General features: G+C 47.0%; 2 protein-coding genes across 6 annotated transcripts in view; one reads left to right on the top strand and one right to left on the bottom strand.

Annotated features, from left to right (window-relative positions):
* The first annotated feature begins 1,063 nt into the window (after positions 1-1,063).
* CD40LG (CD40 ligand) lies at positions 1,064-7,887 on the top strand. Of its 2 annotated transcripts, none has more exons than XM_063170963.1 (6): positions 1,064-1,263; positions 3,385-3,522; positions 4,706-4,748; positions 5,049-5,105; positions 5,385-5,444; positions 7,330-7,887. In XM_063170963.1, the coding sequence occupies exons 1-6, from the start codon at positions 1,108-1,110 to the stop codon at positions 7,719-7,721; spliced, it is 846 nt and encodes a 281-aa protein (XP_063027033.1). In that variant the 5' UTR covers positions 1,064-1,107; the 3' UTR covers positions 7,722-7,887. The 2 variants fall into 2 exon arrangements, with proteins under 2 accessions (XP_063027033.1, XP_063027031.1); XM_063170961.1 differs by having other exon boundaries at positions 5,382-5,444; positions 7,330-7,886.
* Positions 7,888-11,747: 3,860 nt separating this feature from the next.
* ARHGEF6 (Rac/Cdc42 guanine nucleotide exchange factor 6) overlaps positions 11,748-26,910 on the bottom strand; it is a 38,373-nt gene continuing 23,210 nt past the window's right edge. For 2 of the 4 annotated variants that reach the window (XM_063170880.1, XM_063170883.1), the window contains 11 exons: positions 24,894-25,040; positions 23,947-24,033; positions 22,897-22,975; positions 21,902-22,035; positions 21,498-21,623; positions 18,769-18,789; positions 17,875-17,968; positions 16,675-16,764; positions 15,868-15,967; positions 14,999-15,053; positions 11,748-14,086 (listed from right to left, as the gene is read on the bottom strand). In XM_063170880.1, the coding sequence (XP_063026950.1) occupies positions 13,946-14,086; positions 14,999-15,053; positions 15,868-15,967; positions 16,675-16,764; positions 17,875-17,968; positions 18,769-18,789; positions 21,498-21,623; positions 21,902-22,035; positions 22,897-22,975; positions 23,947-24,033; positions 24,894-25,040 (1,074 nt within the window). In that variant the 3' untranslated portion in view covers positions 11,748-13,945. The remainder of the gene's footprint in view (positions 14,087-14,998; positions 15,054-15,867; positions 15,968-16,674; positions 16,765-17,874; positions 17,969-18,768; positions 18,790-21,497; positions 21,624-21,901; positions 22,036-22,896; positions 22,976-23,946; positions 24,034-24,893; positions 25,041-26,910) is intronic. The other 2 variants (XM_063170881.1, XM_063170882.1) reach the window with 2 other exon arrangements.

Genomic DNA, 26,910 nt, shown 5'->3' with positions numbered 1-26,910 from the left:
ATTTATTCTCTTTACATAGAGTAAATGAGGTCTGTCCCCTGTTGCAAGCAATGAGGACCCCCTGGTATTTACTTGGTGTATTATTTTAGCAGCATTGCATGTACTCATGAATGTTGGATTCCTGAAGAGCTGGGGGGCAGGATCTCACCTCCCTGCAGCCAGCTCGAGAGGCGTCAGGGTGTAGAGGGGACATGGATTTCTCAAAGTTGCATGGCAATGAGGATGGGAGGTCAGAAGCTCGCCAGAGTATCTGGCATTCCCAACACCCCTTTTCATGCCTAGGTACATAGATACAGGTAACAGAAATAAGTGGGGCAGGGTATGAGATGGCTAGTGCTCTTGGATACAGGGTGAGCACCTCACTAGGGTATCAAGAAAGCGACTTAAAACTTGTCTCTGCAAACTAATAGCCAAGCACCAAGCTCAAAGTCCCATTGTCTGCTAAAGAGCGTGAAAGCTGTGCCCACACCAGGGTTACACTCTCTGTACAGATGGTCCTTTCTCCCAGCCTACCCAGAACCAGGCAGAGACATCATCCAGGGATAGCACAAGGGAAAGCAGAAACCAGCATAACCCACCTGCCTCAGCCAAGCATCTTCACTGCAGAAATCATCCTTCTCTTAGAGGAAATCAAAAGGAAAAAGCTATTCTTCCCCTCTTGAGAAACAACCAAATCTCTGAGTGCTTCCCAGCCCCTGGCAGCCCACAGTACTGCTCAGAAGCTCTGTATTTGTATTCAGTGTACATTTCTTTTATGGCAACTTGCCACAGGACTTTCATTCACAACAGTAAAAACAATCCACCGGGCAATATTTTTGAGTGATTCAAGGGCAGATATGAATATACGAAATAAGAACCTTTCTCTGTTTCTGGTAGAACAGTAGGAAAAAGCATGGAAGTGCAACAGAGAAGAAAGTCTAAGCAACTTTTTTGTTGTTGTTTGTTATGGGAGATGGTAGTGAACAAACCTACCCACGATGAAGAGCTTTTTCCAGGAAGTGTAGGTTGCTGTACCCTGTATCCCCTGAGCAGCAGGCGCTCGCACAACAGTTCTCATGCTACTTGCAAGCAGTGCATTTGGAGGAGCCCCAGCAACGTGCACGGAGGATGAACGAACCCTATGGTCCTGAGGCACCCCGTCCTATCAGCAGCACATCTCCTGCCATCATGAAAATGTTCATGGGCTTCCTCAGTGTATTTATTGTAGTGCAGACCATTGGGACCGTGCTCTTCTGTTTGTATCTTCACATGAAGATGGATAAGGTAAGCAGAGAGAGAAAGTTGTCTCTGTCCCTGCTGGATTGCTGGCATGCTTTGGCTTCAGGTCTGGTGAGATCTGCTCACCAGGAGGATGAACATGGTGGAAAATGGTGCTGACCACTGGATGGAGGCAGCAGTATCATTTATCTCACCCATGTTCTCACTTCTGCTTTAATTTGCCATGAGAATAGGTGGGAGATCTGTTCCCCTTGCTAACAAAAAGAGAATGACCAATTGCCAAGAGACACCTGGAATAAATCTGCTAACTGGTGGCTAGTCTGAGGACAAGAGGGTGTCGTTTAGGCATGCAAGTGGCTGTTTTAGGCTGGTGGTGGTTTTTTCTGATTTTGTAGCACTTATTAGCACTGTGACATTAACTGAGAGAATGAAAGGTCCAGAAATATTTTGTTTCTCATGTTTCAGTGATTTTATCAACATCTCACTTCAGGTGCTGTTGTGTAGGTTAGGGAAGAAAAGACTAGACCCTAGTACCTCCTCTGTTTTTGAAGGTACATAGTGCTAATGATTCTGTTCCATACTTGAGACAATATCTACCAAAAAGTTAAAGTCCAGAAAGACGTTTTTGAGGTTGGTATGGCTGCAGCTGCACTGCATGATGCCTAAAATCACCAATCTAAAGCTACTTTTCTTCAAGCCAGAAATGACTGCCTGCTAAAGAAATATGTGCCTAAAACCCAGCATGCATTTTTCTTACCTGATACACTGATACGGTGGATGTTACTGATTTTTACATGTGTTGTTTCAACTTAAATTGAAATTTAGATGTGTGGTTTCTGATCTACAAGGGTGGAGAACAATGTTGAGCTAGAGGGGCTTTAATATTAGAGGTGTTGAAGGGGACTTCACTGCATGGAGGTTGCAGGCTGTCATGAAGGAATGTGTAGAGGGTCTCTGGCAGAGGGAAATGTGACTACAGGGGCACATGGCCGAGGCTCAGAGGCAGCTGAAATGCAGTCACAGGAGGCAAGAAGATTTCAGTTGCCTTCAGAGCTTGTGGCAGGGCTTCAAATCTGATCCTCCATATCTTAGTGCTGCCTGTGCCGAGCTCTCTGCCCAGCTGTGTGTCTTCATGTCCAGCTGCACTTCCTCTTTACCACTTAACTGCATGTTAGGTTTCTACAAGGAACAAAAATACAACAAAAAAACCCCAAACAGGTGTAAATATAAAAATCAGTATTTGGATGCATTTAATTATTTTCTTATTGGCTTTCTGATTTTTTTTTTTTTTAATCTGAAGGTCTTGGCACAATTCAGCCCCAATCTACATGTTGTTTTGTTTTGCTGGCAATGCTTTTAGTCAAGAAGTCAGTAGAAATTAAACCCCTCTGAGTGGACAGGGCAGTGAGGGGCTGAGTGAGCATCCCAGCTGCCTGCTAAGGCCATTGGGGAAGGACCTGCAAAACTCCTGAGCCACCCACTGGGATTTCTGTTTCTTTAGGAAAAGTTAGAGATGGACTTTTAAGTTAATTATCAAGGTGATAGAAGATAGATCCTTATTGAAAAAGCAGGGCAAGCCCAATGAAGGCAAGAAATGACAAGGAGGACTCCATCTTATCAGAAGGCTAATTAACCGAATCTGCACAAAGCACTCAGCTTGACTGCACAGAATCTTTTGTCTGTCTGCCAACAGTGCCGACACACACACATGGATTCAATTGGTCAATGAATCAAAATACTCACACAGAATCCAATTACCAATTTCCTACAGGTAAACAGTCTTCCACAGTGCATTCCACTTGTGAACAACAAGAGGAGTAGCAATTGAGATAAGAATTGTTTTTTTCTTTCTTTTCTCTGCTTCTCTCACGGATTCTCTCAGGTTCAGAGAATGTGACTCCCACAGATCCTTAGCAATCCTCCTGTCACCTAGAATTGCCATTCAGGGTGAGCTCCATGGGTTCAGTTCCCAGGGGATGAGGGCACAGATGCTGTATTGGGAGTCTTGCTGCCCACGGTTTGTCTGCCCATCTCATTCCAGTGCTGAGCATCCGACCCTGAGCTTCCCAGGCTGGATATGTTGCTGGTAGGAATGCAGCATGGCTCTGCTGTTGCAGGTTTCCTGCTAACATCCCATTGACCCTCCCTTCTCTCCTCTGTTGGCAGATGGAAGAGGTGTTGAGCTTAAATGAAGATTACATCTTCCTGAAGAAAGTTCAGAAATGTCAGACAGCAGAAGGTCAGAAGTCGACATTATTGGACTGTGAAAAGTTTATAAAGGGCTTCCAGAGCATCCAGAGCAAGGTAAATGCAGTTGGGTGGATAAAGATCCCACTGAAGAAGGAGAGGGGCTCCCAATCACACACAGAGCTTCACCCCAAGCTTTTTTTAAAAGCGTGGGTGCTCTTTACTTTTAGGCTGTGTAGCACATGCCCTTTTTTATGCTGTATCCTTTTCACACTATATGATATTATTGAGAAATCTCATTGATTTTTTTCCTAAAATGCTCTCGATCAGAGTACATCTAGCCGCAACGTGCCATGGTATGTTTGTGCCTTGTGGTGGCCAGGATGGAGCTACAGCCACCTTGGCACTTCTCCCTGATTCCAGTCTGAAAATAATTGATTTTCTGCTGTCTGGCACCTTGCTCCAGTCCTGTGCTGGGTGGCTGTGAGGATGCTTGTGGCCACCTGCCACTGGGAACACATTTCTGCCCACTTTGCCCAGGTGTCAATGACAGTGCAAGGCCTGGGCCAGGAAACAGCTCCTGGCAACCAGTGAGAAGGAGCATGAGGGTGCTGTGCAAATTGCCACCCCATGGACTCAGGGATGGCATCTCTAGTTGGATCAGGCTCCTCACATTTGGATGCAGAAGAGCCAATTTGCATTGCAACGTGCATTGCAATGAGGTGCTCTCATCCTCCTCAGCCCCGAATTCACTGCTCACGAGTGGCTGTGCTGGCTGGAGTTGACAGGAGAGGAATATTTCTTCTTCATTGTCACTGCCTGATGACAACAATCACCTCAGCTAAACCTGCCTCAGCTAAATCTTCAGGTTTGCAACAGTACTCAACAGACACCAAAAATTGTGTCTGAGGTAGGCTGTGGTCAGCAGTCCTGAAAACCCCAACTGCAGGGCAGCAGTGTACATTGGCAGCACTTACATCATGGCTCTCCCACATGAAAAGGAGATTTTTCTTGTTTGTTTATCTTATTGTTTTCAACACTTTACCCATCATTTTAATTGAATAAAACCTAAGACCATAAACCCTCTAAACTCCTTGCTGCAAACAGCCCATGGTCATGTGTGAAGCTGGGGAAGGTACAAGAGGGGCTCTCTGGCTTCAGATAGGCTCTGTCATGAACTGACAGGGCTGTTGGAGCTAAATATCACCAAACCTTAGCAATGACCAGAGCATCTTTTATATAGAAACTTTCAAAATCATTGATTTTGAGAAAAAACCATATATTTTTGCTGTTGTAACAGGATGGACCCCCCAAGGAGCAGCCCAAGTTTGAAATGCAGAGAGGTGAGTTTCCTGGTGTAGCCAGCGCACTCATGACTTGCTGGGGCAGGGCAAGTTCCTTGGCCTGGGAAGGGGTTTCCTTCAACAGCCCATGAGTTTCTCAGAGCATGGTGTGGAGGCAGGGGATGCGTTGGGGTTTGGAGCATCCCCGTAGGTGTAGGACTGAGCTCAGTGTGAGCTGGCAGAGGGGGACACTGGCCATGGCTGTCTCCCCAGGACAGGTGGTTCTGGGTGTCAGAGAAGACAGTCTGAAGTTGTTGAAATTGAGCCCAAAATTAAATCTGTGGCCTTTTTACGTGGCAGGTCCTGAGCACCACGAGCATCCCCGCGTGACACACAAGAATGAAACATCTGTGGCAGGTGAGGGGTGGGCACATCCAGGTCCTGTTCCAACGGCGGGCAAGGTGGCACCATCTCCTCCGCAGGCTTCATCCATCAGAGGCTTTACCTCAGAGGCACCTGCAGCTCTTTGCTGAGTGGAGTCCTGCCTCACTCTGGGCTGGGGGTGGAATCTGGAGATGATGACTTTGCCTGTAAAGAAGCATTAAGGGTGAAGGAGCTGCAGTCCCTGCAGAGGAGCGCTGGGGAAACAGTGAGTGCCAAGGCATCAATAACACTGGCCTTTCTAAATTGCAGCAGACAAGAGGCAGCCAATTGCAGTTCACCTGGCAGGTCAGCCGAGCAACAAGGCAGGCTCAGGTAAGACAGACTCACTTGGTCCTACCTTGACCAGGGAGCCAGAGGGACACAGCAGTGTGCATTCCCAGTCCTGCCCTGTGGCTCTCTAAGGGTGGGGAATGGGACAGAACAACTCCAGCACAAAAATGTGTCCCCAAAACACAGCAAACCTCCCAGTGGTCATGTCGCCACGTGCACCTGTGCCATGTGGGGTTCACACATCCCAATTGTCCTCAGTAGTCCTATGTGTGCCTTCCTAGAAATGCACCACAAGGGCTTAATCTTTCCAGTGTTTTTTATGAGTGGAAATCTTTTTAGCTTTGTATTTAAGGAAAGCAACCTCCCACTTTTCTTTTGTTCTTAAAATAGATCTTTTTGCTCTCCTGGCCATCTCTTGCTACGGTGGCTGCTGCTGGAGGGCTCTGCTTGTATTTGCGTCTGCTGATTTAATCCTCTTCTCACCCGTAGTGCTCCTGGTAGTAAGATGGGCGGGCTGAGGGCTTTACAGTCACGGCATTGGGCTCCAAACTGGTTTGGTCAAGGTGCAATTATTCACAGCCATGGCCACATCACGTTTGAGAGAAACACCTGAGTCCTTTTGCAGTTGTGCATCCACTGTATCGGTTCTGGTTGCTCTTGCTGATCTATCCCTCAGCTTAGCCTTAGCTTAGGGACTTCCCACAACAGCAAGGCTTACCAAAGTGAGTATGAGCTCGCACGGTCAGTCACTCCATCTGGCAAGGATTTCACAATCTAAGCACTTCTGATTTAATTCTGGAGTAACTGACAGTAATTGGCAACTGCTCTTTCCGTCTCTGATGCAACATTTCACCAGTGCTCAGTCTGCCTGTGGAAAGCTTAGTGCTAGATAAGATCAGAGAAGTGAGAGACTCGCTGTATTTTAAAACTCCCTGCTCAAACACTTGTTGAGCATATAAAGCAGAGTCCAGAGAGCAGCAGTTGCCTGGAGTCCAACTCTGTGTGGGGAAATATTCCTATGGGATGCTTGGTCAGGGCCCATGGGCTTCATGCCTCCTCCAGGACTACCCATGGCACACTGTCTCTGGGCTGGGGTAGTCGAACCCATTATTCCCCTTGGAGCCAAGTTGCTCCCCCTGGCTGTTCTTCTAGGTGTCTCTGTAGGCTGGGGAAAGCAGACGTCCAAATTCCAGAGGTCATAGCTGAGCTCAGCCCTACAGCCATGGCTTCCAGGTCTCTGTATAGGCTTATCTGAACTAACCCCATGAGCTGCTGTGATGACACCAAAAGTGTCCCAAAATCCATGGCATCACCTGACCTGTGTGGGCCGTGGTCCTGGCAAGGGGAAACAGCACTCACTGTGCTACGCCCTTGCAGCTCTGCACTTAGGTAGGGATAGCAACTGTGCAATGTTAATTTTTGTACTTCCTTGATAAAGCCTTGCCATCTCAAAGGAGGAAGGACTCTAGACAAAAGGCAGCCCCCAGATGGAAAAAAACTGGGATGGGAGGCTCTGAAGAGTAGAGTTGCAGCATATTTTGGTAGTGCTGTGAGGGTTTGGAGGGTGTCCCACTGAAGTCCATGAGGGCAGCAAATGGAAGTGACACTGTTTGGTCTGTTGTAGTAAACACAGACAATCCTCCTCCCTAAGCATTTCCACTTGGCTGGATGAAGGAAGCTAAATGTACCTCCACTCACATATCCAGTCAAGGCTGACAAAGCCAGTGATCAGCAAACAAGGGCTAAATCTGCTCTGGCCTTGGGGCCCTGGGCTGGGGATGGTGTCCTGGGCTGGGTACCCCACTGACTGCGCCTCACAGACAGACAGAGGCTTTGAGGCCAGATGTCTGTGGGTGCTCCCCCAAATCAGCCTGCCAAACTGGAAGTCTCCTTCTCTGAGCTCACCTGCCATGCTGTCTCCCTACAGTGCTGGAGTGGAGGGAGACCATGTATGGCCCCACAAACAGCTTGATATCCAACAAGGAGGGGAAACTGAAGGTGGAGGAAGCAGGGCTCTACTACATCTACTCCCAAGTCAGCTTCTGCACCCCAGAAGTGTCTTTGGCACCCTTCACCCTCTATATTTATTTACATATCCCCAAAGAAGAGGACCGGCTCTTGCTGAAAGGACAAAAGACACAGACCTCCTTGAAGACACATGAAGCAAAACACTCGAAGACCGTCTGTGCACTCCAGTCCATCCGTGTGGGAGGTGTCTTCAACCTCAGGGAAGATGACATGGTCTTTGTCAATGTGACAGACTCCACAAAAGTGGGGTATAGCCACGGCAACACCTACTTTGGCATCTTCAAGCTGTAGTGAGGAAAGGGCTGTCCTGAGCTGGCAATTCAGTCCAACCTTCTTGAACAAAGTGCCTTTCCCTTTTCCCCTTATTTATGTTCCTCTGCCTCTCTGTTTTTCTTGTTTCTTAATTTGTATATTTTGTTATTTATTAATGAGGGCCAAGGGGCCCTGAGAACACAAATGGAAGAAAGTTTGAAGCTGTTATTATTTGCTTTCAGTTTTTATTCTTTCGCAGCCACTGATTTGGTACATGCTGGTGTCGTGTGTCTGGGTCCACCACACCCCACACTCCCGGCAGGGTCGATGTCCCTGTTATGTCATAAGAGCTTTGTTTTCCAAACTCTGCCATCAATGTTTCTTTCCTAAAAATGTACGATGGCTCAGGGCACTTCAGCCAAGCTGGGTTCATGCATATCTCCGGCACCAATCTGCTTCCAAACATCAATGGAAAAACATTAAAAGGCTTAGGAACATCTTCTCTAAAGGAATCAGTAAGTCCAGCACTGTCATTGCATAGTAGCTGCTGGTGAGGCATTGTTGCCGCTCCAGCTGTCGGCTGTATCTGGAGAACCCCCTTTTTCCATCCATGCCTGTCGGTGAAACTCAACCAACTTGCTCGGGGTGGCCCTGCTTTGGCTGGGTTCATGCTTGGTGACCCTCGCTCCGCACCAGAGGGGTGCTTGGTGGCTGAGGGAGGACTGCAGATTTCAAGGCAAAGTAGGGCCCTAGTGGTGGTGTGCGCTTGGTGACCTGAATCAGTTCACCACACTGTCCTCCCACCTCTGCAGGCAGAGGAACCTTTGCCTGTGGACAGTTTCACTACCCTGTGGAAGGGGCACTGGGCACCACCATCAAAATTGGAACTGCATCTTCTCCTGAGACCCCTCCTACCCAAGGAGGAGGACCAGGAAAGCACAGGGTGGCAGGACCACCTACTTCTTCCCTCCAAGACACATGTGTAGGGCATCTTCTGACTGTCCTCAGTGAGGACATGTCCACAGAGGCATTTTTTCTGGAGCTCCAGGAGAGCAGGACTGTGCAGATGCCCCCTTGGGCAGGGGGTACCTGGGTGACACTGCACACTAGGGTCTTCCCAACCCTGTTCTCCAGCTTGGTCTGCAGGGAAAATGATCAGAGCACAAGGATATTGATTGCATTTTAAAAAACATTTGAAGGTGACGCATGTGACAAGCCTGGGGTGTTTAGTTATACAGGTCACACTTAGAGTGTCAAAGTTTGGAAATAATCTTGGACACCAACAAGTTTGCAAATGAAAGAACTTCTAGATTTGGACAGTCTTTAGGCTTTGTTGTGCTGGAGGCTGCAGGTCTAGTCCTAACATAGTGCCCAAATGCCACCACTGGTGGGACAGAAAGGGCATTCTTTGCACAGCTCATTGCAGAGCTCAGTGCCCAGCACAGCCCCCTTCAAAACCAATAGAGCTCAGGGACTGTTTGGTTTCACTGTAATTCAGTAAGAATTTTTTGGATGTTCTCCAAAACTAACTTTTTTAGGGGATGGACCACTCTTGTCTGACATCTTGTATGAAGATTATTTATTTAATTGAACCCATCTTATATTTGTAACCAGAGAAGCTGAGTGCCTGAGGACTGTGCATTATGCTGTGTTTTGCAGCATAATTGAGTGTTCATGGTTCCCCCTTCCACAGTGTGGGGTTTCTTCCACTCATCACGCCACAATTAATACAATTTATGGATTCAGACATAGGTGGCTCTGTATGTTCTGAACACTGCTCACCCTTCCCAAATCCAGGCTGAGATTTCACAGGGTCCTGCTTGGGGGTCTGGGGACCAAGAGGGCAGTGGGGTGGCACTGGGGGGTCACAGTGGGGACAGCCAGTCCCAGAAGCCTCCAGGGGCAGCCATTCCACCATGCTCCTTGGGGCATGTTGAGGTGCCAGGGCCAGGCAACACCAGGGACATTTTGGCAGCAGAAGGAAACAGGGAGCCCCTGTCCTGGGAGGGCAGCGAGACACCAAGGCTGAAGCCCCTAGCACAGCAATGAAACAGAGGGGTGGGGACTAGTTCTAATGGGATTTAGGACACCTGACTGAAAGAGGATAATTCCTGCCTGTCATGAGGTCATGAAGCCTGCAGGGATGTCTCTGCTTCAGAGCAGAGGGATGGATGCGGTGCCCTGTGGTAGTGTGGGTCTGACCACATCCCCTGCTCGTACTGAAACACAGCCAGCCCTGTGGGCCAGGCTCCTGCAGGCAGTGCTGGGCTGCCTGAAGAACCACAAACCTCCACAGGGGAGGTGGAGGTGCTCGGTCATGGTGGGAGCGTGGGTGGGAGCTACAGGAGAAACCGAAAACGGTGCGAACTAGCACGGTCTGAGACGGGGGGAGAAGCTTGGAGCAAGTGAATGGGGAGGAGAGATCTGTGAGGAGTGTGTGTGTGGCCAAAAGCGAGGAGTAGAAAACGTGCTCATCACAGGCGGAAAAACTGTGATCAGTGCACACTTTGAAGCCTCCTGCAGCCCCCAGCCTCGATGGCCAGGAGCACCTGCCAGAGACCTTGGGCTGGGCTGTGGTCCCCAGCCCAGATCACTGAGCAGGGATCCAGAAGCTGCAAATTGCATGGTTGAGGAAAACAAAGAGGGGAGGAGAAAAACAGTCATTAAAGAAGTCCATAAATTCTGCAGCAAGGGCAGCAGATGCCAGCTGTCATCTCTCCTGCCTGTGGGTTGCCTGACCAACTCCAGCCCCTGCTCCCACAGCTGCCTTTATCAGGGCTTTTGTTTCTTGCCTCTGTTTCTTGGCTTGCCAAAAATAGCCAGTGGGATTCAGATGTGAGGTAGTGTGTGAGAGAGGACGAGAGGCAATTGCTGCCATTCCACTGTGTCCTTCTCCCCCAGCCCTGCCTGTTGCCATAGCTGGCACTGTTTGCTCTCCCCATGGAAAGTTCAAAGGTTGTCAATGCATTGATTTTTTCCTTGACGTGAGGCCTCTATGCAAGTCCTCAGGCTGTGGATTTCCAAACTGATTTTTGTTCCGAGTTAAGGGGTTGAGAGGGTAATGAGTTTGCAGGGCACATCAGCAGGACTGGCACAGCGGGTGATGGATGAGCAGTGCTGTCCAAGCAGCAGCATGGAGATCTGCTGGGAGAGGTGTTTGTATGGTTCAATACACACTGATCTTACTAAAAAAAAAAGTATATAGATATATAGATAGATATAGATATACACATTTTATATATATATATATACATATATATACACATATATATACACACACACACAAGGTTGCTCCAAGCCACATCCAACCTGGCCTGGAACCCTTCCACGTATGGGGCAGCCACAGCTTCTCTGGGTCACCTGTTCTAGGGCCTCACCCCTCTCATAGGGAAGAGTGAGGCTTTCTAATATCCCATTTAAGCCTGCCCTCTGGAAGTTTCAGACTTCAGTGTTTTTCCATGATGCACCCAAGGCTAGTGTTTCTTTTTTCCCTTGTTCTTTTTCCTACTCTCAAGACTGTGTTTGGGGAAGGAGAGGAGTGTCCAGCCCTCCTGCCCTTGATCTTCCACTTCTGCTGTGGCCTGAGACCACAGACCATGGCACATCTCCACCAAAGAGTTAAAAAACTCCCAGCCTGCAGGAGACATCTTGTCCAAGTGGTGGTAGACCAAAGGAAATCCTGTCACCACACCTAATTGCCAGAAAAAACACAAACTAAAAAAAAATAAAATCTCAAACAGGCAGGAAGTCACTTATCTACAGCAAGTGCCTGGTGCAGCAGAGCAGTCTGTTTTCCATAAAGCATCCTTGTGAACAGAGTGCACGTGGGGCCTGAGGGATGGAAATGCATCTCTTGTCCTGGGACCAGGTGCTCTTGGCCTACTGCAGATATGGATGGCGATGGAAGCAACAGTCCAAGTGCCAGCATCACCTTTCACACCAGCATTCCTACCAGTAAATGAGAGATGTATGATGCTGCCATGGCATTTTGAGGAAATCAGTGATGCCCAGAGCAAGCACTGGCTTTGCTTTCATGGCAGAAACACAGGAAGCAGCTCCAAGGGCTAAGAAGTGACTTTTATCCTTTATTTGTTGAAAATGTCAATTAAAAAACTGTTCAAAATAAAAACATGTTAGAAAAGTTGAACTTGCATAAGTAGTTTACAGTAAATAAACCTACATGACAAAGATACACTGGAAGGCAGCTGACACAACATCCATCTAAAGACAGACTCACTGGAACCTATTTACAAAGCACTGTAAACAAAGTAAATATGGAAACATTGCTGTCCATCTGGCATGGCTTCTTTTCCTTTTTATTTTATTTTCTTGTCTTTTTTTGGCTTCTAGCTCTTGACAAACGCTTGATCCAAAAAGTCCCAGTGTGCCCTCCATCACATTACATCTCACAAACATGCATATGTACATAGCACGGGTTTCAACTGAGCCTGGGGGCAGCGAGGACACATTTGCACCCTCTCCCTTGGCTTGCTCTGCATGTCAGCAGCCCGGTGCCCGGCCAGCCTGGAGCAGGCAGCGGGGCCAGGCAGTGCCGAGGGCTCTGGGCACGGCCTCCCTGAGCAGCACCAAGAGCAGCAACGGTCCTGCTCCTGGAAAACAATTCACAAGCACAGCAGCGCTTGACTGCTGACCAAATCACTCAGCTGTGTGCCCAGGGAGGGATGTGGGGAGCTGCTATCTGGCTGGGATGCTCTGGTGATGGCAAATGTAACCAGACCTCTGTTTTGCTCTAGAAATAGAATTTTCTCTAGAAACTCTTTTAAGAGGGTTTCTTATTACACTCCTTGAGATGTTCTGGAGTCTGTATCTCCCAAAACGCCATTTGCAATGTCCTGGCTGAATTTTAATGGCAAGGAGAGAGTTGTAATTATTGCCTGTGTTATGTCCTTCACAACCAACATAATGGTGTGACTGTAATGACCTGTGGTGCCTCAGCACACCCTGGGACCATGCTGCCCTGTGAGATAAATAAGACATCATTAACAGAAGGTTATTTTTATAATACTGTTAAGGAAGGAAGGAAGGAAGGAAGGAAAACACCATTTCTAAACTAGGGTATAACACCAAATAAGATAAGGAGAGCTGATACATATGCATGTTGCCTGTATGCTGTGTTCAAGGAGCTGTGCAGGGACCTGGTGTTGCACATCCTTGCCTCAGGAGTGTTCCAGCTTTTGTCAAAGCATAAATATCTTCCCTATCTCAAGAGAAAGTTCCTTTTCCCTAGCAGAAAGTCCCTGTGGGGCGATGTGGGGAGAAGTGGCCACTGGCAACATTCCCAACCTTTGGGAAGGAGCGATGAAAAGCATGAAATGGGCAGAAGGGAGCAGGGGACCAGCACATTTAGGGTTGCTTTTTTTGTCGAGCAGTGTTTACATTTCATATGGAGAAAAGCATGTCCTGCAAGAGGAAGCACAGCAAAATTATCATCTCCTAGGCTACCTGGACACTCAATGTGAAAATAAAGCAGGGGGCAGGAATTCTACATCATGCATAAGAAAAGGGATGGGGGCAGAACAGCAGTTACCTGTTGTGCTAATCATGAGCTGTAAGGAGGAAGCACTGTGCAAAATACCTTCCTATGCGCTCTGACAGGTGCTCCAGATCTGACTTCCCCCAAGGAGTTCAAACATCTTCATGTTAATTGCACATTTTAATCAGTATCAAGGCCACACAGGAACCACAGTATTGCTGGGCTCTAGTTCGCTACAGTCAACTAATGGGGGAAAAGAAGACGGATGGGAAAAGCTTCCCCAGTTGTGATTATCTGAAAAGAGAAGCATGGTGCTTTTTTGGTTTCTGCTCAATACCACCTCAGTAATGTTTTCATTCAATAAATAGGTACTGGTGCTTTTGGAAAGAATGAAAGTATTAAAAAGTGCTTAAGCTTCTTCTAGGAAAATGCTGCCCAAGCCTTTGTGAGCAACAATCACTAGCAGAGTTTGTATTTGCTCCCAGTAGCAGGTACAATGAGGTATTAGTTGCTGCAGATGAATTGTGAATCACAGACTGCTTGCTTACTGGTTCAGTTGTGATTGATTGTTTCTGCTTTATTTCCTTACTGGATGGAAGAAAATCTATTTTTTCTCTATGACTTTTTTGTTGGTTTTTTTTTTTTTTTTTTTGGTAACAAAATACCCCAAACCAACAAAATAAGGAGCAAGAAGAGGCAAAGGATCCAGTTCCACTTCCCAAAAATACACCTGAGGTCACACACCACTGCCAGCAGCTTCTCCATGAATTCAAGCGATCAGGGATGACTTGCGCCCGGTGTCCTCCCTGCCACACTCATCTGTCTGTTTCAGCAGCCTTCTCACCAGCTTCTCCAAGTCCTTCCTGGATTTAAGCTCTTCCTCCAAACACTGTTTCATCCTTTTGTTTTCCTACAAGGTGAAAACCAAAGGAATAAAGATGCAGTTATGCCCATGCACTTTATGCAATGAGGTACTTCCATGCATCTGATGCCTCAGAGGTGATGAAAAAACAGAGACATTTGATAGGAGTTTGTGAGGATGAAGAACATAAGTGGATCAGACCATGAGTAACCCAAACAGAGTCTTACTACCTCACAGACCTGCACAGAAGTTCCCTGACTTTGGGCAGACAGAAACATACTCCCTGAAGCCTAATTTTATCTTGGGTTGAAGAACCCTTTTCCCCTCTGATGGTTTCTCCCACCTCCAGACTTGGTACTGGAGGGAAGAAGACATATTTCCTTTGAGTGTGTAAGAACTAGTGTCCACCAGACCCCTATAAAATGAATGGTCAAGTTGAAAGAGCTTTTGGAATAGGGGGAAAGTTTTTCATGTTACCACAAAGACCAGCTCCTCCTTCCCTCTTGCTTTCTCTAGCACTCAAGCATGGAGGATGAGAGGAAGTGGCCTCCAGCTGCAGCAGGGAAGGTTTATGTTGGATATTAGGAAAAGTTCTTCATGGAAGGGGTTGACAAACACTGGAACAGTCTGCCCACGGAAGTAGTAGAGTCACCATTCCTGAGAGTGTTCACAGAATGTGTAGGTATGGCACTTCAGGACATGCTTTAGTGGTGAACATAGTGGTGGTGCTGGGTTGATGGTTGGACTCCATGATCCCAGAGGTCTTTTCCAACCTTAAAGATTCTATGATTCTGTGATTCAGGAAGGTAAACCAGAAAAACACTAATGCTCCTTTAGGAATTTGCAGGATTGGACCAGCATCAGCAAGACTTTTCCTGGCACCGACCAGCTGAAAATGATCCGGCACAGATTGGTTGGCTGTCACTCAACTCCCAGCACAAACAATCCCACCCAAATTACCTGCTTCAGCTCTTTGACTTCATCTTTCAGTGCATAAACTGTATCAACAAGGCTTCTGAAAAAACAAATTAAAGAAAAAATAAATTAGAGTTCGTGTGCAGGAAAACAGTGATAGCATGGGAGGTGCTGACAGGAAAGTTGCAGCCAGATTCTGCTTCCCAAGCATCAGGCTGCTGCCTGGGAGGGGACTCTGGAAACACAGCCTAGGAGCATTTATATACCACTGGTCCAAAACTCAGGGCTCTCTTTTCAAACCTTGATACCTTGTTCTGCTTTGAGTTATCAGCAAAGGTCTGTGGCTTTAGCTTCCTTGTTTATGCTATGGCAATAAATAACAATTACTTTAAAGGTAGAAATGCCTGAGTATCTTTTGTAAAGCAGCCTTGATTCCTTGAGGCCGTGCTGCAAAAAATCAAATGTGAAAGGAACACACTGACTGGCTTGGAAAGGGAGAGGCTCAACATAGTCACCCAGATGTGCAAGTTACAGAACAGGCTGGGAGCACTCACAGGCACGTGCCAGGCAGGCTCCCAAGGGGCAGCAACAGCTCAGTACATCAGCAGTTTAAAAAATTAGAGCCACTTGCTTGGTTCTGTCCTCACTGACCCCATTATCCTACATCTGGATAAGCCATAAAATGGGGATCCAGACTGCCAGAGGAATACAGCCATGTCAGGACAGCTGGGAGGGTGGCCCTGTCCTTAAAAGGGACAAACTAGCCACTGAAATTGTCTGGTGGTTCTTTGCTAGAACGAAGGCAGCAGTCAATGACACCAGGCCTGCTCCTCTGTGGAGGCACAGAAGGAGAGGGCATCATTCCAAAAAGGGACACAGGGATCTATCTGCAAGTGGAGAGCAATCACACTCACTTTTCCTCTGTGACCGTCTGGCCATTGCTTCGTGTCTCCTCTATGATGATTTTCTCTTCCTCAGGAAGAAGGACTTGGGGGATGGAGTCTTTACGGGAGCCTGTGTACAAGAAATATTCATGAGGGAGAAAAAGGGGTAATCTTCCCTGGGGCCCATGCTACATCAGAGACAGAAGCTCTCATTCTTCCTGCTCCACCATCAGCCTGGGGCAGACTGGAGATGTCAGCTACATCCCACTAACCCAGAGCTACAGCAGCAACTGGAAAATTTTCAAGAGTACTTATTGCATCTAAAGTTACATCATAACTTATAATTGAAACCATCTGAATAGGGTCAAGAGCTCCCCAAAGAACCATGGCCTCCCTTTTTTATATGTACCATTATTTGAAATTTCAGAGATTTAATTGGCTGCCATCTCACCAGCAATGATAAATAGTTATATTTCCAGAGGTGAAAATGTTAGATAGGTTCTTATAAAGCAGGTTGTTCTTAAACACACAGCTGATTGAGAGATAATACTCATGCTTCCTTTCTAAAGCTATAAGCAACCTGAGATTATCATCAGGTAATCACTGGTGAAATTGCAGAGTCTCATCTGCCCTCCTACCTGCTTCATTCTCTGTGTTTAGGAGAAAAACAATGTCAACTAAACCACTAGGCAGATAAAGCTTCCTTATCTCAAAGATTGAACACTACAGTTTCCTAGCACGAGTCTCGTTGCTGTATGATGCAACATCTTTTTTTCCCAAAGGGGTTATCAGTGTTGTGGGCAGAGTAGGAGCTAAATAATGTGTTTGTGTGCCCACCTGAGCTGAGAGCTTGCTGGAAGCCTGCCCCAGTACAGTATGCCTCAATCACCTTCAGGATCTGAGCATCCTCCTCCAGCGCAGCAGTACCTGTAAAACATTGCAAACAATAACATGCACAAAAACCAAGCTACTCTGGCCTTGTCTCTCCCAGTCTTTGCTCCCAAGCCCCTTAAGAGATCATGCTGTTTCTTTGCCTTACTGCCTCTGGGACTCTGGCCAATCTGTTTTGTGGTCCTTTACATTTTCTGGCATCAAGTACCATGAACAAATGGTGTGAAAACTTATCTCTAGCTGCTCATCTTGGCAAAGCTCAGGCGGTGATGCCCTACTTTGGGTGCAGGCAGCACCAGGAGATGGGCAGGCAAAGCAACCCTAGTGTGGGAGTTCTGGTACAGCAGCACCAGAGCAGGACTTGGAAACATGAAGTGTTAATTTCCAGCCTCCGCTCAGTGCCATCTTCTCAAGGGAGAGAGCTGATCCTGGAGCTGTGCATGGCAGCACGACCATGGCTTGACCGCGGTGATCGCGGCCTTTCGTGTAAAGCCACCAGGGTGTGCCCCAAGTGGGCTCTAGGAGTTCTCAGGACACCCCTCTTTGCAGGTGAACATCCCTATTGCGATGGGGACCTTTTTGTTTCCTAATTCCCCATGGACAACACTGTTCTAGGACATGCTGGCATGGCCAGGTAAGGGTTTGTCCCAGCTGTCAGACATATTTTGGTGACTCTTGATGTGCAGTTTAATGCAGTTTTTAACTACCTGGAAGTAGTTCCTTGGCTTCATACTCAGAATAAGACCACCCACAACCCATGACCTTGTGCTAGCAACCACAAAGAGGGTGGTGGCATGTCTAACTGGGAGGGGAGGAGAAATCTGTCAGAGGCTGAGGACCCGTGCACTTCCAGAAGTCTCCCATGCTCAGGAGCATGTAGGCTCAGAGTGAGAGCATCCTGTCACATCCTGCACTGCAAGAAAGGGTGTTTTCAACATCCCATGGAGATCACTGAGAACACAGAAATCTCCAGAAATGAAAGAAAAATAGCATCACAGAATGATTGGGGTTAAAGATCATCTAGTCCCAGTCTCTGCCATGGGCAGGGACACTTTCCACTCGACCACATTGCTCCAAGCCCCATCCAACCTGGCCTTGAACACTTCCAGGGATGGGGCAGCCAAAGCATCTCTGGGCAACACTTACTTTTCCGAATAACAAACTCTTCATCAGATGGTTTTCTCTCAGTTTTCCTTTTTGGAAGAAACTTCTTCATTGTTTTTGGACTTTTGCTAGAATCCTACAGAGAAATAGACTCTTGTGTTTAACCAGAACCAAAGGCAGTTGGAACAGTGGAGCAGCACAGATGGATGCAGCTACCCATGCTACACACAACACTTTAGAAAGCTACAAAGCAGACAGTGACAGAGTTGGGGAAAATTATAGTTTTTCCCCTTCATATGTACCCACTGCTCCCTGGAACAGCAGTGGGAATTGCACCTGCAGGTTTGTGTCAGGACAGGCTCCTCTACTAAATGCAGCTCTTCTCTAAAATCCTTTAGCCAAAGAATTCAAATACATTCATACCACTTTTAATTGCTTACAAACTCTGTGGTCTGTGCTAGAAAACCCTAAAATGTTGCTTATTCCATTGCCTTAATTATTAATATAAAAGAGTTGGCAAATAGCTCTGCTTCTAAATGCCCACAGTTTAAGAGTATAAATCCCATACACAAATATACACAGAGAAGAGAACAAACACACATAAAGTTAGTGTTTGCTATGACTCCATGAGTAAGAAACACAAGTTTTTATCTCCTTCACTCAGTTAAAAGCCTTGCTGATTTGGAAAGAATTAGAGTATTAGTAGGTTACATGCGATAGGGATTTAAAGGAGAAGAGGTATGCCAGGAGGTTTAAGTACCATAACACTAAATCCTTTCTGAGAGTCATCTTAAAATATATTTGCCAGCTGCTACTGACTCTGACAATAACTTACAGATACAACGAGGCAAAATTAGGGTCATGCAAGCACAAGAAGCATTAACAGAAACAAGCATTCTGTGCCACGACGAGCCAAAGAGATGTATCTACCCTTACCTTTAAGATATAAGACATCCTCTACAATGAATATGCAAAGAAAGAGAAGATGAGTGTGAGAGACTGATGATTTTTATCACCAAGTCAATTAAATCCACAATTCTAAACCACATTTCAGTGTTAGTCCTGAGATTAATGCAGCATCCCCTCTGTCCTGGTTTTAAAGCACTATCAACATGCAAAGGAGCACCGTGTCATGCAAAACTGAAAATTTACATGTGAGACACAGGATGACTGGGCATTAATACACTCTAAACACAGAGAACATGCTTTCTTGGTTAGTAGTGGGTGTCTGTAGATGTTGTTTGCCTAAACTGGTGCTTAGGACCAAGTGCCAGGAAGCGCTCAGGGCCTGCCCTCAACACCAACTCCGAGGGCCCCAGCCCAGCGTAGTCAGGATGTCAGGACACTCTGCCCACCCTGCTGACAATCTCCTGGGACTTCATCTGCTCAAAGGGGACCTTCCATCCTGACGGAAGGCCTGACCATGTCAGGCATCAGCACTGCAACACCTCCCTGCTTCACTGGCAGGGACAGGGAGCTCCCTGCACATCCCGTGGAGGATTCCATCCCTGGGTCCCATCCCTGGGATGCTTGAACCAGGGGGCCACGAGGTCTGCCCAGCAAAGTCCTGAACCCTGATGTTATAACGTCTTCACCTAATGGAAAGCAGCCAGGTAAAAAAAAAAAAAAAAAAAAAGTAGTAGAAGAAATGATCTATAAATAATTTTCCCTTTGCTAAACTGAATCCAGACACCCACAGAACTTACCTGTTCTGTCATTTCAAATGATTACTGGAAACAGAACAGGAAAAATACCCAATTTCAATGGAAACAACAAGAGTGAGGTGCCATACACAAGCAGGGTCTGAGGTTTCCTGAGCTGGGTACAAGGAAGTGTACAAGACTATGCCATCCTATCTTACGCTATGAGAAGACCAATAAAGTAACACTGGATGTCTAAAAATCTCAGCTTATTTGATCAAACTGTCCCACTCATTTCCCTGCAAATAACCTTTGAAATTTGTATTCCTTCATTATATCTTCATTATAGGAAGGTGCTTGCATGGAGCTGTCAGCATTGCTTATTTTGTGCTCAGCTTTAAATTAAAAAACCTAAAATACAGTGAAATAGGGATTCTGTTTAAGGATTAAGCATCCCAGAGGAAGACATGAGACAGATGTGGATCTGCTCGGGCCAGCAACCAAACTTATTCCCCATCTGTCATCACAGGCTTGTGTCCATGAGTCTCCGCCCAGGCTCAGGCAGGACTGAGTACCAGGCTGTGCCTGCCCAGCTCTGCTGGACACGTTGGCCTTTGGCTTTCTACTGACACGGTCAGCACAGCTTGTTCCCATAGAAGCCACATTTTTTGGTCCTATGGCATTTTGCAGGATGCCATCCAGCATCCTATCCCTTGGGACTCACTGTGGGATGGGCCCCTGTGGCAAAAACCTCTCCCCTGCTTTCGACACAGAGAGTTTAATTCCTGCTATGAGTGGCAGGGGACAAGAAACTGCAAAGGACCATGGTATTGTATCCATCAATCTGTCATTTTTCTCACAGAAAAATTTCTCTTTTACCTCAAGCCAATATTTTTAATTGACCACACAAGCAAGAAAGGGTTTAGCCTCCATTAGGAATTTGGAACATGCAAAGATTATGGGTCATTTTCAGTCTGCTCAGTTAGTATTTAACCAATTTAATTCCCAAACTGAAATGTGTTACTTGACAAATTCTAAGAAATAAATGCAACAAGATGCAATGAGGCTCCTCTACCTGGAGCAGCAGACCCACAGTTGTGCCAGCTGCCAGACTCTCCATCCCTAAGTGCTGGGAGGGCTGAGGGGATCCAAGCCCCCTCCCTGTCCCCATCCCCACTGGGGCAGAAACCCTCCCAGGGCTGCTGTACCAAGAAAGGCAGCTGACTCAGACCCAGAGTGCTCACTCACTAAGAGGAACTGTTACCTGAGATACTGGTGAGTAATTCCAAAAATTTAACATGAGGTAGGGAAGGAGAGCACTACAGTTGTGCTGCAGGGTGACAACAGCAGTAGGCTGTATTTTGGGTTTTCCCACACCAGCTCCCAGCTCCCAGCTCCCAGGCTGGGATTCCTGCAGATGAAGCAATCCCTCGGCTGCTGCCTCCCAGCAGGACCTTGCTGTGTAACACTTGGTGGGTGGCAAAGGAGGGTCAAGCCCCACGCCCTGCTCCAGCCACCAAAACAGGGTGGAAGACACAAGAAGCATGGCCAGACATTTTGCCTCTTCCTCATGGTGCACTATCGCTTCTCAATCCTGAACCACTGAGCTGCTGCCACAGCTGGAGCTGGAACACATTCCAGCAGGGAGCAGGCCCCTGTCCACATCCAGGGCAGGGCAGGAAGGAGGAGAGAAGGCAGCTCCACCATGGCACTTCCAAAAAACAGGGCTCAATGGGACACCCAGATGTGGGACTGGTGAAATGCAGCGGCTGAGAGTGCTGGCTATGGCAGCCAACAGCTAACATCCAGCCTGCACACACAGGTACTCGTGAGTCCCATGTAGCACAAAGCCCAGGACAGCGACCTACATCCATCACAGGACTAGGGCCAAAGAGGCAGAGTAATTTCTCTCAACATCCCCAAGAACCTACATTTCTGTGTCCCTGCTCTGGGATACGAAACCTGTACACAAGGTCTAGGGACTGTGTGAAATCAGGGTCCTGGATAGGGAGGTGGGATTATTACCTCTTTGTAACTCAGTGCTGCTGAAGGTCTGAGTGGAGGAGCAGGACGGAGGCAGCTCAAGCTCCAGGGCTTGAGGATTTTGGGGGGTTCCAGAGGCCCACGGATCTGCCCAGCTGAACTAAATGTCTGAGAAAATAGATGAGAAGCAAACCAAGACTGTTAACCACCAGACAAGGGAGAGAAGTGGAGGGGGATGGACAGGCGTTAAGATACTGCGACACCTAAGTTGCAACAAAAATAGGGCAGGATACATGTAAAATGGTACAAGCACAACATGGTTACACAGCAAAAGGCAGGATGTGTCTTACAGCTGTGTGTTACCTCAGAGTCAGGCTGCTGCTGAAACAGAGAGCTGAGGCAACAGTGAGGAACCCAGGCAGCAGAGGCCAGGAGGTGACACTTACTGAATGAGGACTCCAGGACTGTGTTTTGGAGACGGTGCTGCATGTCCCTTTGGTCAGCCTTTGCAAGTGGTCGAGCCATTCGTGCAAGTCCTGGCTGGTGCTGCAGGACACAGTGATCCGCTCCATCATGTTCCCTGTGGCAGAGGGTTAAATAACTGTCTTTAGCAAGTGGTAGAGACTCAGGAGGAAACACAGGGTGAGATCAGCTCAGCAAAGCAGGAAATGGCTCCTCAGTTTGCACAGTCCAGTGGCTCCAAAAAGGTTAGGGCAAAGATAGAAGCATTAATCATTAAGAATCATTAAGGTTGGAAAAGACATCTAAGATCATCAAGTCTAACCATTAAACCAGCACTGCAAGGTGCACCACTAAACCACATCTACAATGATGATGAGACTGCCCATGCTGCTCCAGGCAACCACTGACAGTGTGGGAGCTGCAAGAAATGCTAAGGGAACAAGTAAGATGAATGTGTGAGGATTATTTAATGTTGAAGGTCATTAAACACAATACTTCCATGATGAATAGGATCCTGGCACTAAATACCACCAGCACAAACAGCTGCACTGCAGCCCAGGCACTGAGCATGAAATGACCTGTGTATACCTACAAGCAATGAGATACACTGAATGGGGAAATAGGAGGAAAGCTCCCTCATGACCAGAACCAGGTATCTGTCAATAAATGAGGTACTCAGAGCTACAAGGCATGGCTACTGGATGCAGACAGGGTGCACCAGCACAGAGCAGTGCTACTGGGGCGAGAGATTTGTCCCATACAAAGCACTGTGGTCTCCAAAGGCAGCCAGAGGCAGAGCTCCAGGGCACTTGGAGGAGATTGCCTCAAGCAGGACAGAGTTGCTCAGAAACTCAGACAACACACGGTAAAAGAGCAGGAGAAAGATCATGGCAGGGGGTTAGTGGGAGGCGGACCAGTACTTCCAGTGCCAACTCTTGCTTGCACTGGGAGGACTGCCCCAGGCAGAGGCCCCACTGACCTGTGATTTCAAACATGTGCTCATTCCCTTCGGCATCTTCCAGCTTTGTCAGCATCATTCCTGTCAAAGGCAGCTTTCCCTGGGAGAATTGAAGAGCAGTCAGTGCCAGCAGGTGTTGTTCTGCTTGTTTCTGCTGATTCCTTTCTCTTTGGAAATTGCCATTTAAAATTAATTTGTGAAGGCTTCGGACTGCATGAAGAGTCTCCTTTAATGTATGGAACTAGATTTCCCTGCACAACTAGGTCAAACCCCAGAGATGAGGCTCCCATGACAACTGAGTCATCCCTGGCTCATCTGCCACCCTTTCCCTTCATTCAGCGCAAACCTTTTTTACAGTCAAGTCAGAAGGATCAATTTCCCCTGGCTTTTTCTGAAAGCCTTCCCCATCCCTCTGATTTGCATGCTGAACTGCCTGCTCACCTTACTCCCACCAGTGGGTCAAGCCAGAAAACCCAGCCAAATATTTCCCAAATCTTTCTCATCTTCCTTGCTACGACAAATGTCACATCAAAACAAGAGCATCCTTTTCCTGGCAGTATTGATGGTTTCAGACAGCCGGAGAAAAGCCAAGCTCTCAACAGCCATTGGAGGGTATGTAAAATGGTAAAACACAAGAAATGCAGAGTTGTATGTAGTAGTACCTCATGGACTGGAATTTTCATGCACTCTGCAGTGGGCTTTATAAGTATTTTCCAGAGATGGCACAAAACTGAGAGCCAGCTGGCTGGCTGAAACCCTACAGCTGGATCAGGACACCTTAGACACAGACCCTACTTTCAAAAACAGCAGGTAGAACAACAGGTTTTGAGGTTTTTTGTTTTTTTTTTTTTTTTTTTTTTTTTTTTTAATTTCACAGCATTCACTTACCAAATGCTGCTTAACCAAAGACCAGGACAAAGGCATTGACTACGCTGGCACATGGTTCCCAGCCTGGGGTGTTTGCATCACAACAGAGAGTTCAAAGGATGCAGAGGACTCAAATTTGGTAAGAACTATCTGTTTTGCACTTTTACACCGAATGCCTTGCAACTTCAAACTAAGCAGGCCTACCTGATAGATGAACCCACTCATCCGTGGGCTTGCAGACAGCATCAGCAAAACATTAGAAAATAACAAGAAATACCGCTCCTCTTTCTCCTGGGGGGATAAGAATTTAAGTTAGTGCAGTCTGCAATGCATCACAAGCACCTGCCTCTAGCAAACTGAACCTGTTGCAGCTGGAATCACAGCCTGTGAGATCACCCCCAAACCAACTATTCTGGCTTTTTTTTCTTTACAGCACCTCATTTATGTACCAATTTTCCCTGCAGAGATTTTTGTCTGCATCCTGCTAATCCTCTTCCAATCATTGCAGAGTGCCTCAGAAGGCCTTATGTTCCCCAGCATCTCACATCCCAAACAAGAAAGACTTTTGGGACTGGATACTGCATGGGCTTGTTTTACAGGTCTTCCCTTCCCAGGGAAAAACTGTAACAGCAAAAATTCAGTGCTAACAGGAACTTTCCCACACTGAGCATGCAGCACACATGGCTGTAGCACCACTGTGGAGGGTCTGTGTCAGGCACTGGTGCGATGCATTAGGACTAGTAGGACAAGAATCACTCCAGTTGCTTCCAAAACACAGTCAGCTCTGGGATGGGGTGTCAGAGCAGCCCCTGTGATGCACATAGCACATTTTCTAGTCACTCTCATTTCTCAGAGTAAGTCACAGGGGAGAAAGAGGGAAATTAATGCGCTACATGACACCGAGATACTTCTTCTATTGAAAAGTGGGTCACTAAAGGCCTGAAACTAAGCCTATAGGGTGCCTGATTCACTCCAAAGACATGCACAGTCCCATTGCACAGGTCTTCCCAAGGTAAAATTATTTACCAGCATTATTTGTCATCAGTTTGTGGCTTGGAAGGAGAGGAACTACCACCTCACATAACTTACCCCGGGAGCAAGTGGGAATTCAGACGTGAAGTCTACAGCCAGCAGAACATCTCCACACTCACCTCACTTCCCCCAGATTGCACCATAACCTGGGACATGTAGATGACATTTCCCATCATTTTTATGTCCTCTCCTTCCCAGCGCTGGATAGATTCAGAAAGGATTTGCAGCTCAAGTTGTTTTCTCTTCCTCAACTCCTGGCATTGTGACTGGGAATCACAGCAGAGCTTAGTTAGCCAAAGGGCAGAAGCCAACCCAAACCATCCCAGTTTCACCAGCAACAACTCACACAGCCCTGTGGGCTCAGAGATGGTCATGTCAGGGATCAGAAAAGCCTATTTTGGCTCTATTACATGAAGTCTGTTAAAAAATCACATGCCAGTGATTTATGAAGTAATGGTTACATTCAAATGTCAAGGAAATTGCAAACTGCTCTGAGCAAACTTTTCTTTCCAAACCAGCCCCACCTCTAAGAGTTCAGGGTCACAATTTCCAAACCAAGACGGCTGCACAGTTAAATGTCTCTAATTTTGCTATTGCTTAGAGGGATTTTGCCGGTTGTGTCCAAACAGCAGAGTTGAACTTGCAGCACTGCAAGGTCCCCAACAAGTCAGACGGGTGGATATTTTCCAACCAAAATCTGGGAACCCAAAAGCAGGACTAGGTGGTGCTGTAGATTAGCACAAAAAAGAATCTTCTGAAAGTGCTGTTATTGAAAAGACTGCACCAGTGCTGGGCAGCTGGGGACTGGAGAAGCTTCAGGGAGTGACCAGCATCTCATCAGCTCTCAGCAAGAGAGGACAATGCTGACTGAACAGAGTCCTGCAAATCCAAGCAATACTTTTTTTAACTGACCTCTCTGCCAATGGGGAAAATTGTTGCAAAGGTAAACCAAGGCTATTTTCACCAACTGCTTGGTGTTTCCAAACCCCTTTATCTGACAGAGATTTTCCTCCTTTCCAATTCACTGACTATCCAGCTCTGCAAAGAGAGAGGCTGCACTGGGTCTAGATTGAAACCACACACATTTGAACCAAACTGGGGTTTACTCTGGTTCTACAACTATCATACCTTTTGATGGTTTCCCAAGTGTCCAAATCCAACGTTCCCAGGATAAAACTCCAAATAAAATCCCCAGGAGTGCATCACAGTCTCTGCAGAGGCACGGCTGTGACTCACAGCAGCTCCTTGGTCCCTCCCTGCCTTTGTTTGGGAGCCTTCCTGGTCCTATAACAGGACCACATGCCCATCACAAGGGGCATCTCTGCCCATCTAACCTCAAATTCACACCGAACCTCTTTAGTTGTGTCATAATGACATTAAATTACTCATCACCCAAGTACACATTTCAAGTAAAACCATCCAGCGCTTACGAGATTTCCTAAAGATTAATGACACCTTGTAATTTAAATGAGTTATTCCCCTATCAGCTTCCAGAATAAATGGAAAGGGTTCTGAGTTTCTAAGTAAATGTAACACGATCGCCCTTTCCTGTTTTCTGTGAACTTTCTCCTCCCCATCTTTTATCTGCACTGCTAAATACTTGCATTTGTCACAAACAGGTGACATCTGTTATGCTAAAGGAAGGAAGCTGGACCATATCTGGAGTGATTATAGTGAAAGGTCCTCTGTGGCTACAAAGCAAGAGAGACTAGAGTTTTTTTCCATAAAAAGCTTTTCCAGGTAAAACCTTTGTGCATATGGATGGCTTTTCCCCTTCTATTTCATCTCAGTGCAGCAGGACTTTGAGGGGTGCAGGCTACAGAGTTCACAGAAATGGGTTTGTTATCTCTGACTCACCCATTCTCTCTGTTCCCCACCGATGGCCATAAATTACCACCTGGAGCCACAAATTACTGAAATGTGGTCCAAGCCTCCTGATGCCTGTGGAGCAAACCTCAGCAAAATTTCCCGTTGGCACCAGCACTTGGGTCAGTCACAGCTGTGCTAACCTCTCACTCAATGAGCAAGGAGTGGTCTAGTTTCAGGTGGAATATGATTAGAGATTGAAGGCAACAGGACATGAAAGGGACCCTGCTGCCACCACGGTGCACACATGGCTTTCAGTAATAGAGGAGA

The sequence above is a fragment of the Melospiza melodia genome, chromosome 16 (genome assembly GCF_035770615.1).
Source record: "Melospiza melodia melodia isolate bMelMel2 chromosome 16, bMelMel2.pri, whole genome shotgun sequence".
In the NCBI taxonomy this organism is placed as follows: domain Eukaryota; kingdom Metazoa; phylum Chordata; class Aves; order Passeriformes; family Passerellidae; genus Melospiza; species Melospiza melodia.
The sequence above is the reverse complement of the archived record's forward strand: the minus strand, read 5'-3'. Positions and strand labels throughout refer to the sequence as shown.

What these genes read in the sequence shown, in the direction of transcription:
- CD40LG (XM_063170961.1), top strand. Translation starts at nt 1,108, where the DNA reads ATGAACGAACCCTATGGTCCTGAGGCACCCCGTCCTATCAGCAGCACA. An exon ending in GAATGAAACATCTGTGGCAG is followed by an intron (nt 5,106 to 5,381) that starts GTGAGGGGTGGG and finishes TCTAAATTGCAG; the next exon opens with CAGACAAGAGGCAGCCAATT. An exon ending in GAGCAACAAGGCAGGCTCAG is followed by an intron (nt 5,445 to 7,329) that starts GTAAGACAGACT and finishes GTCTCCCTACAG; the next exon opens with TGCTGGAGTGGAGGGAGACC.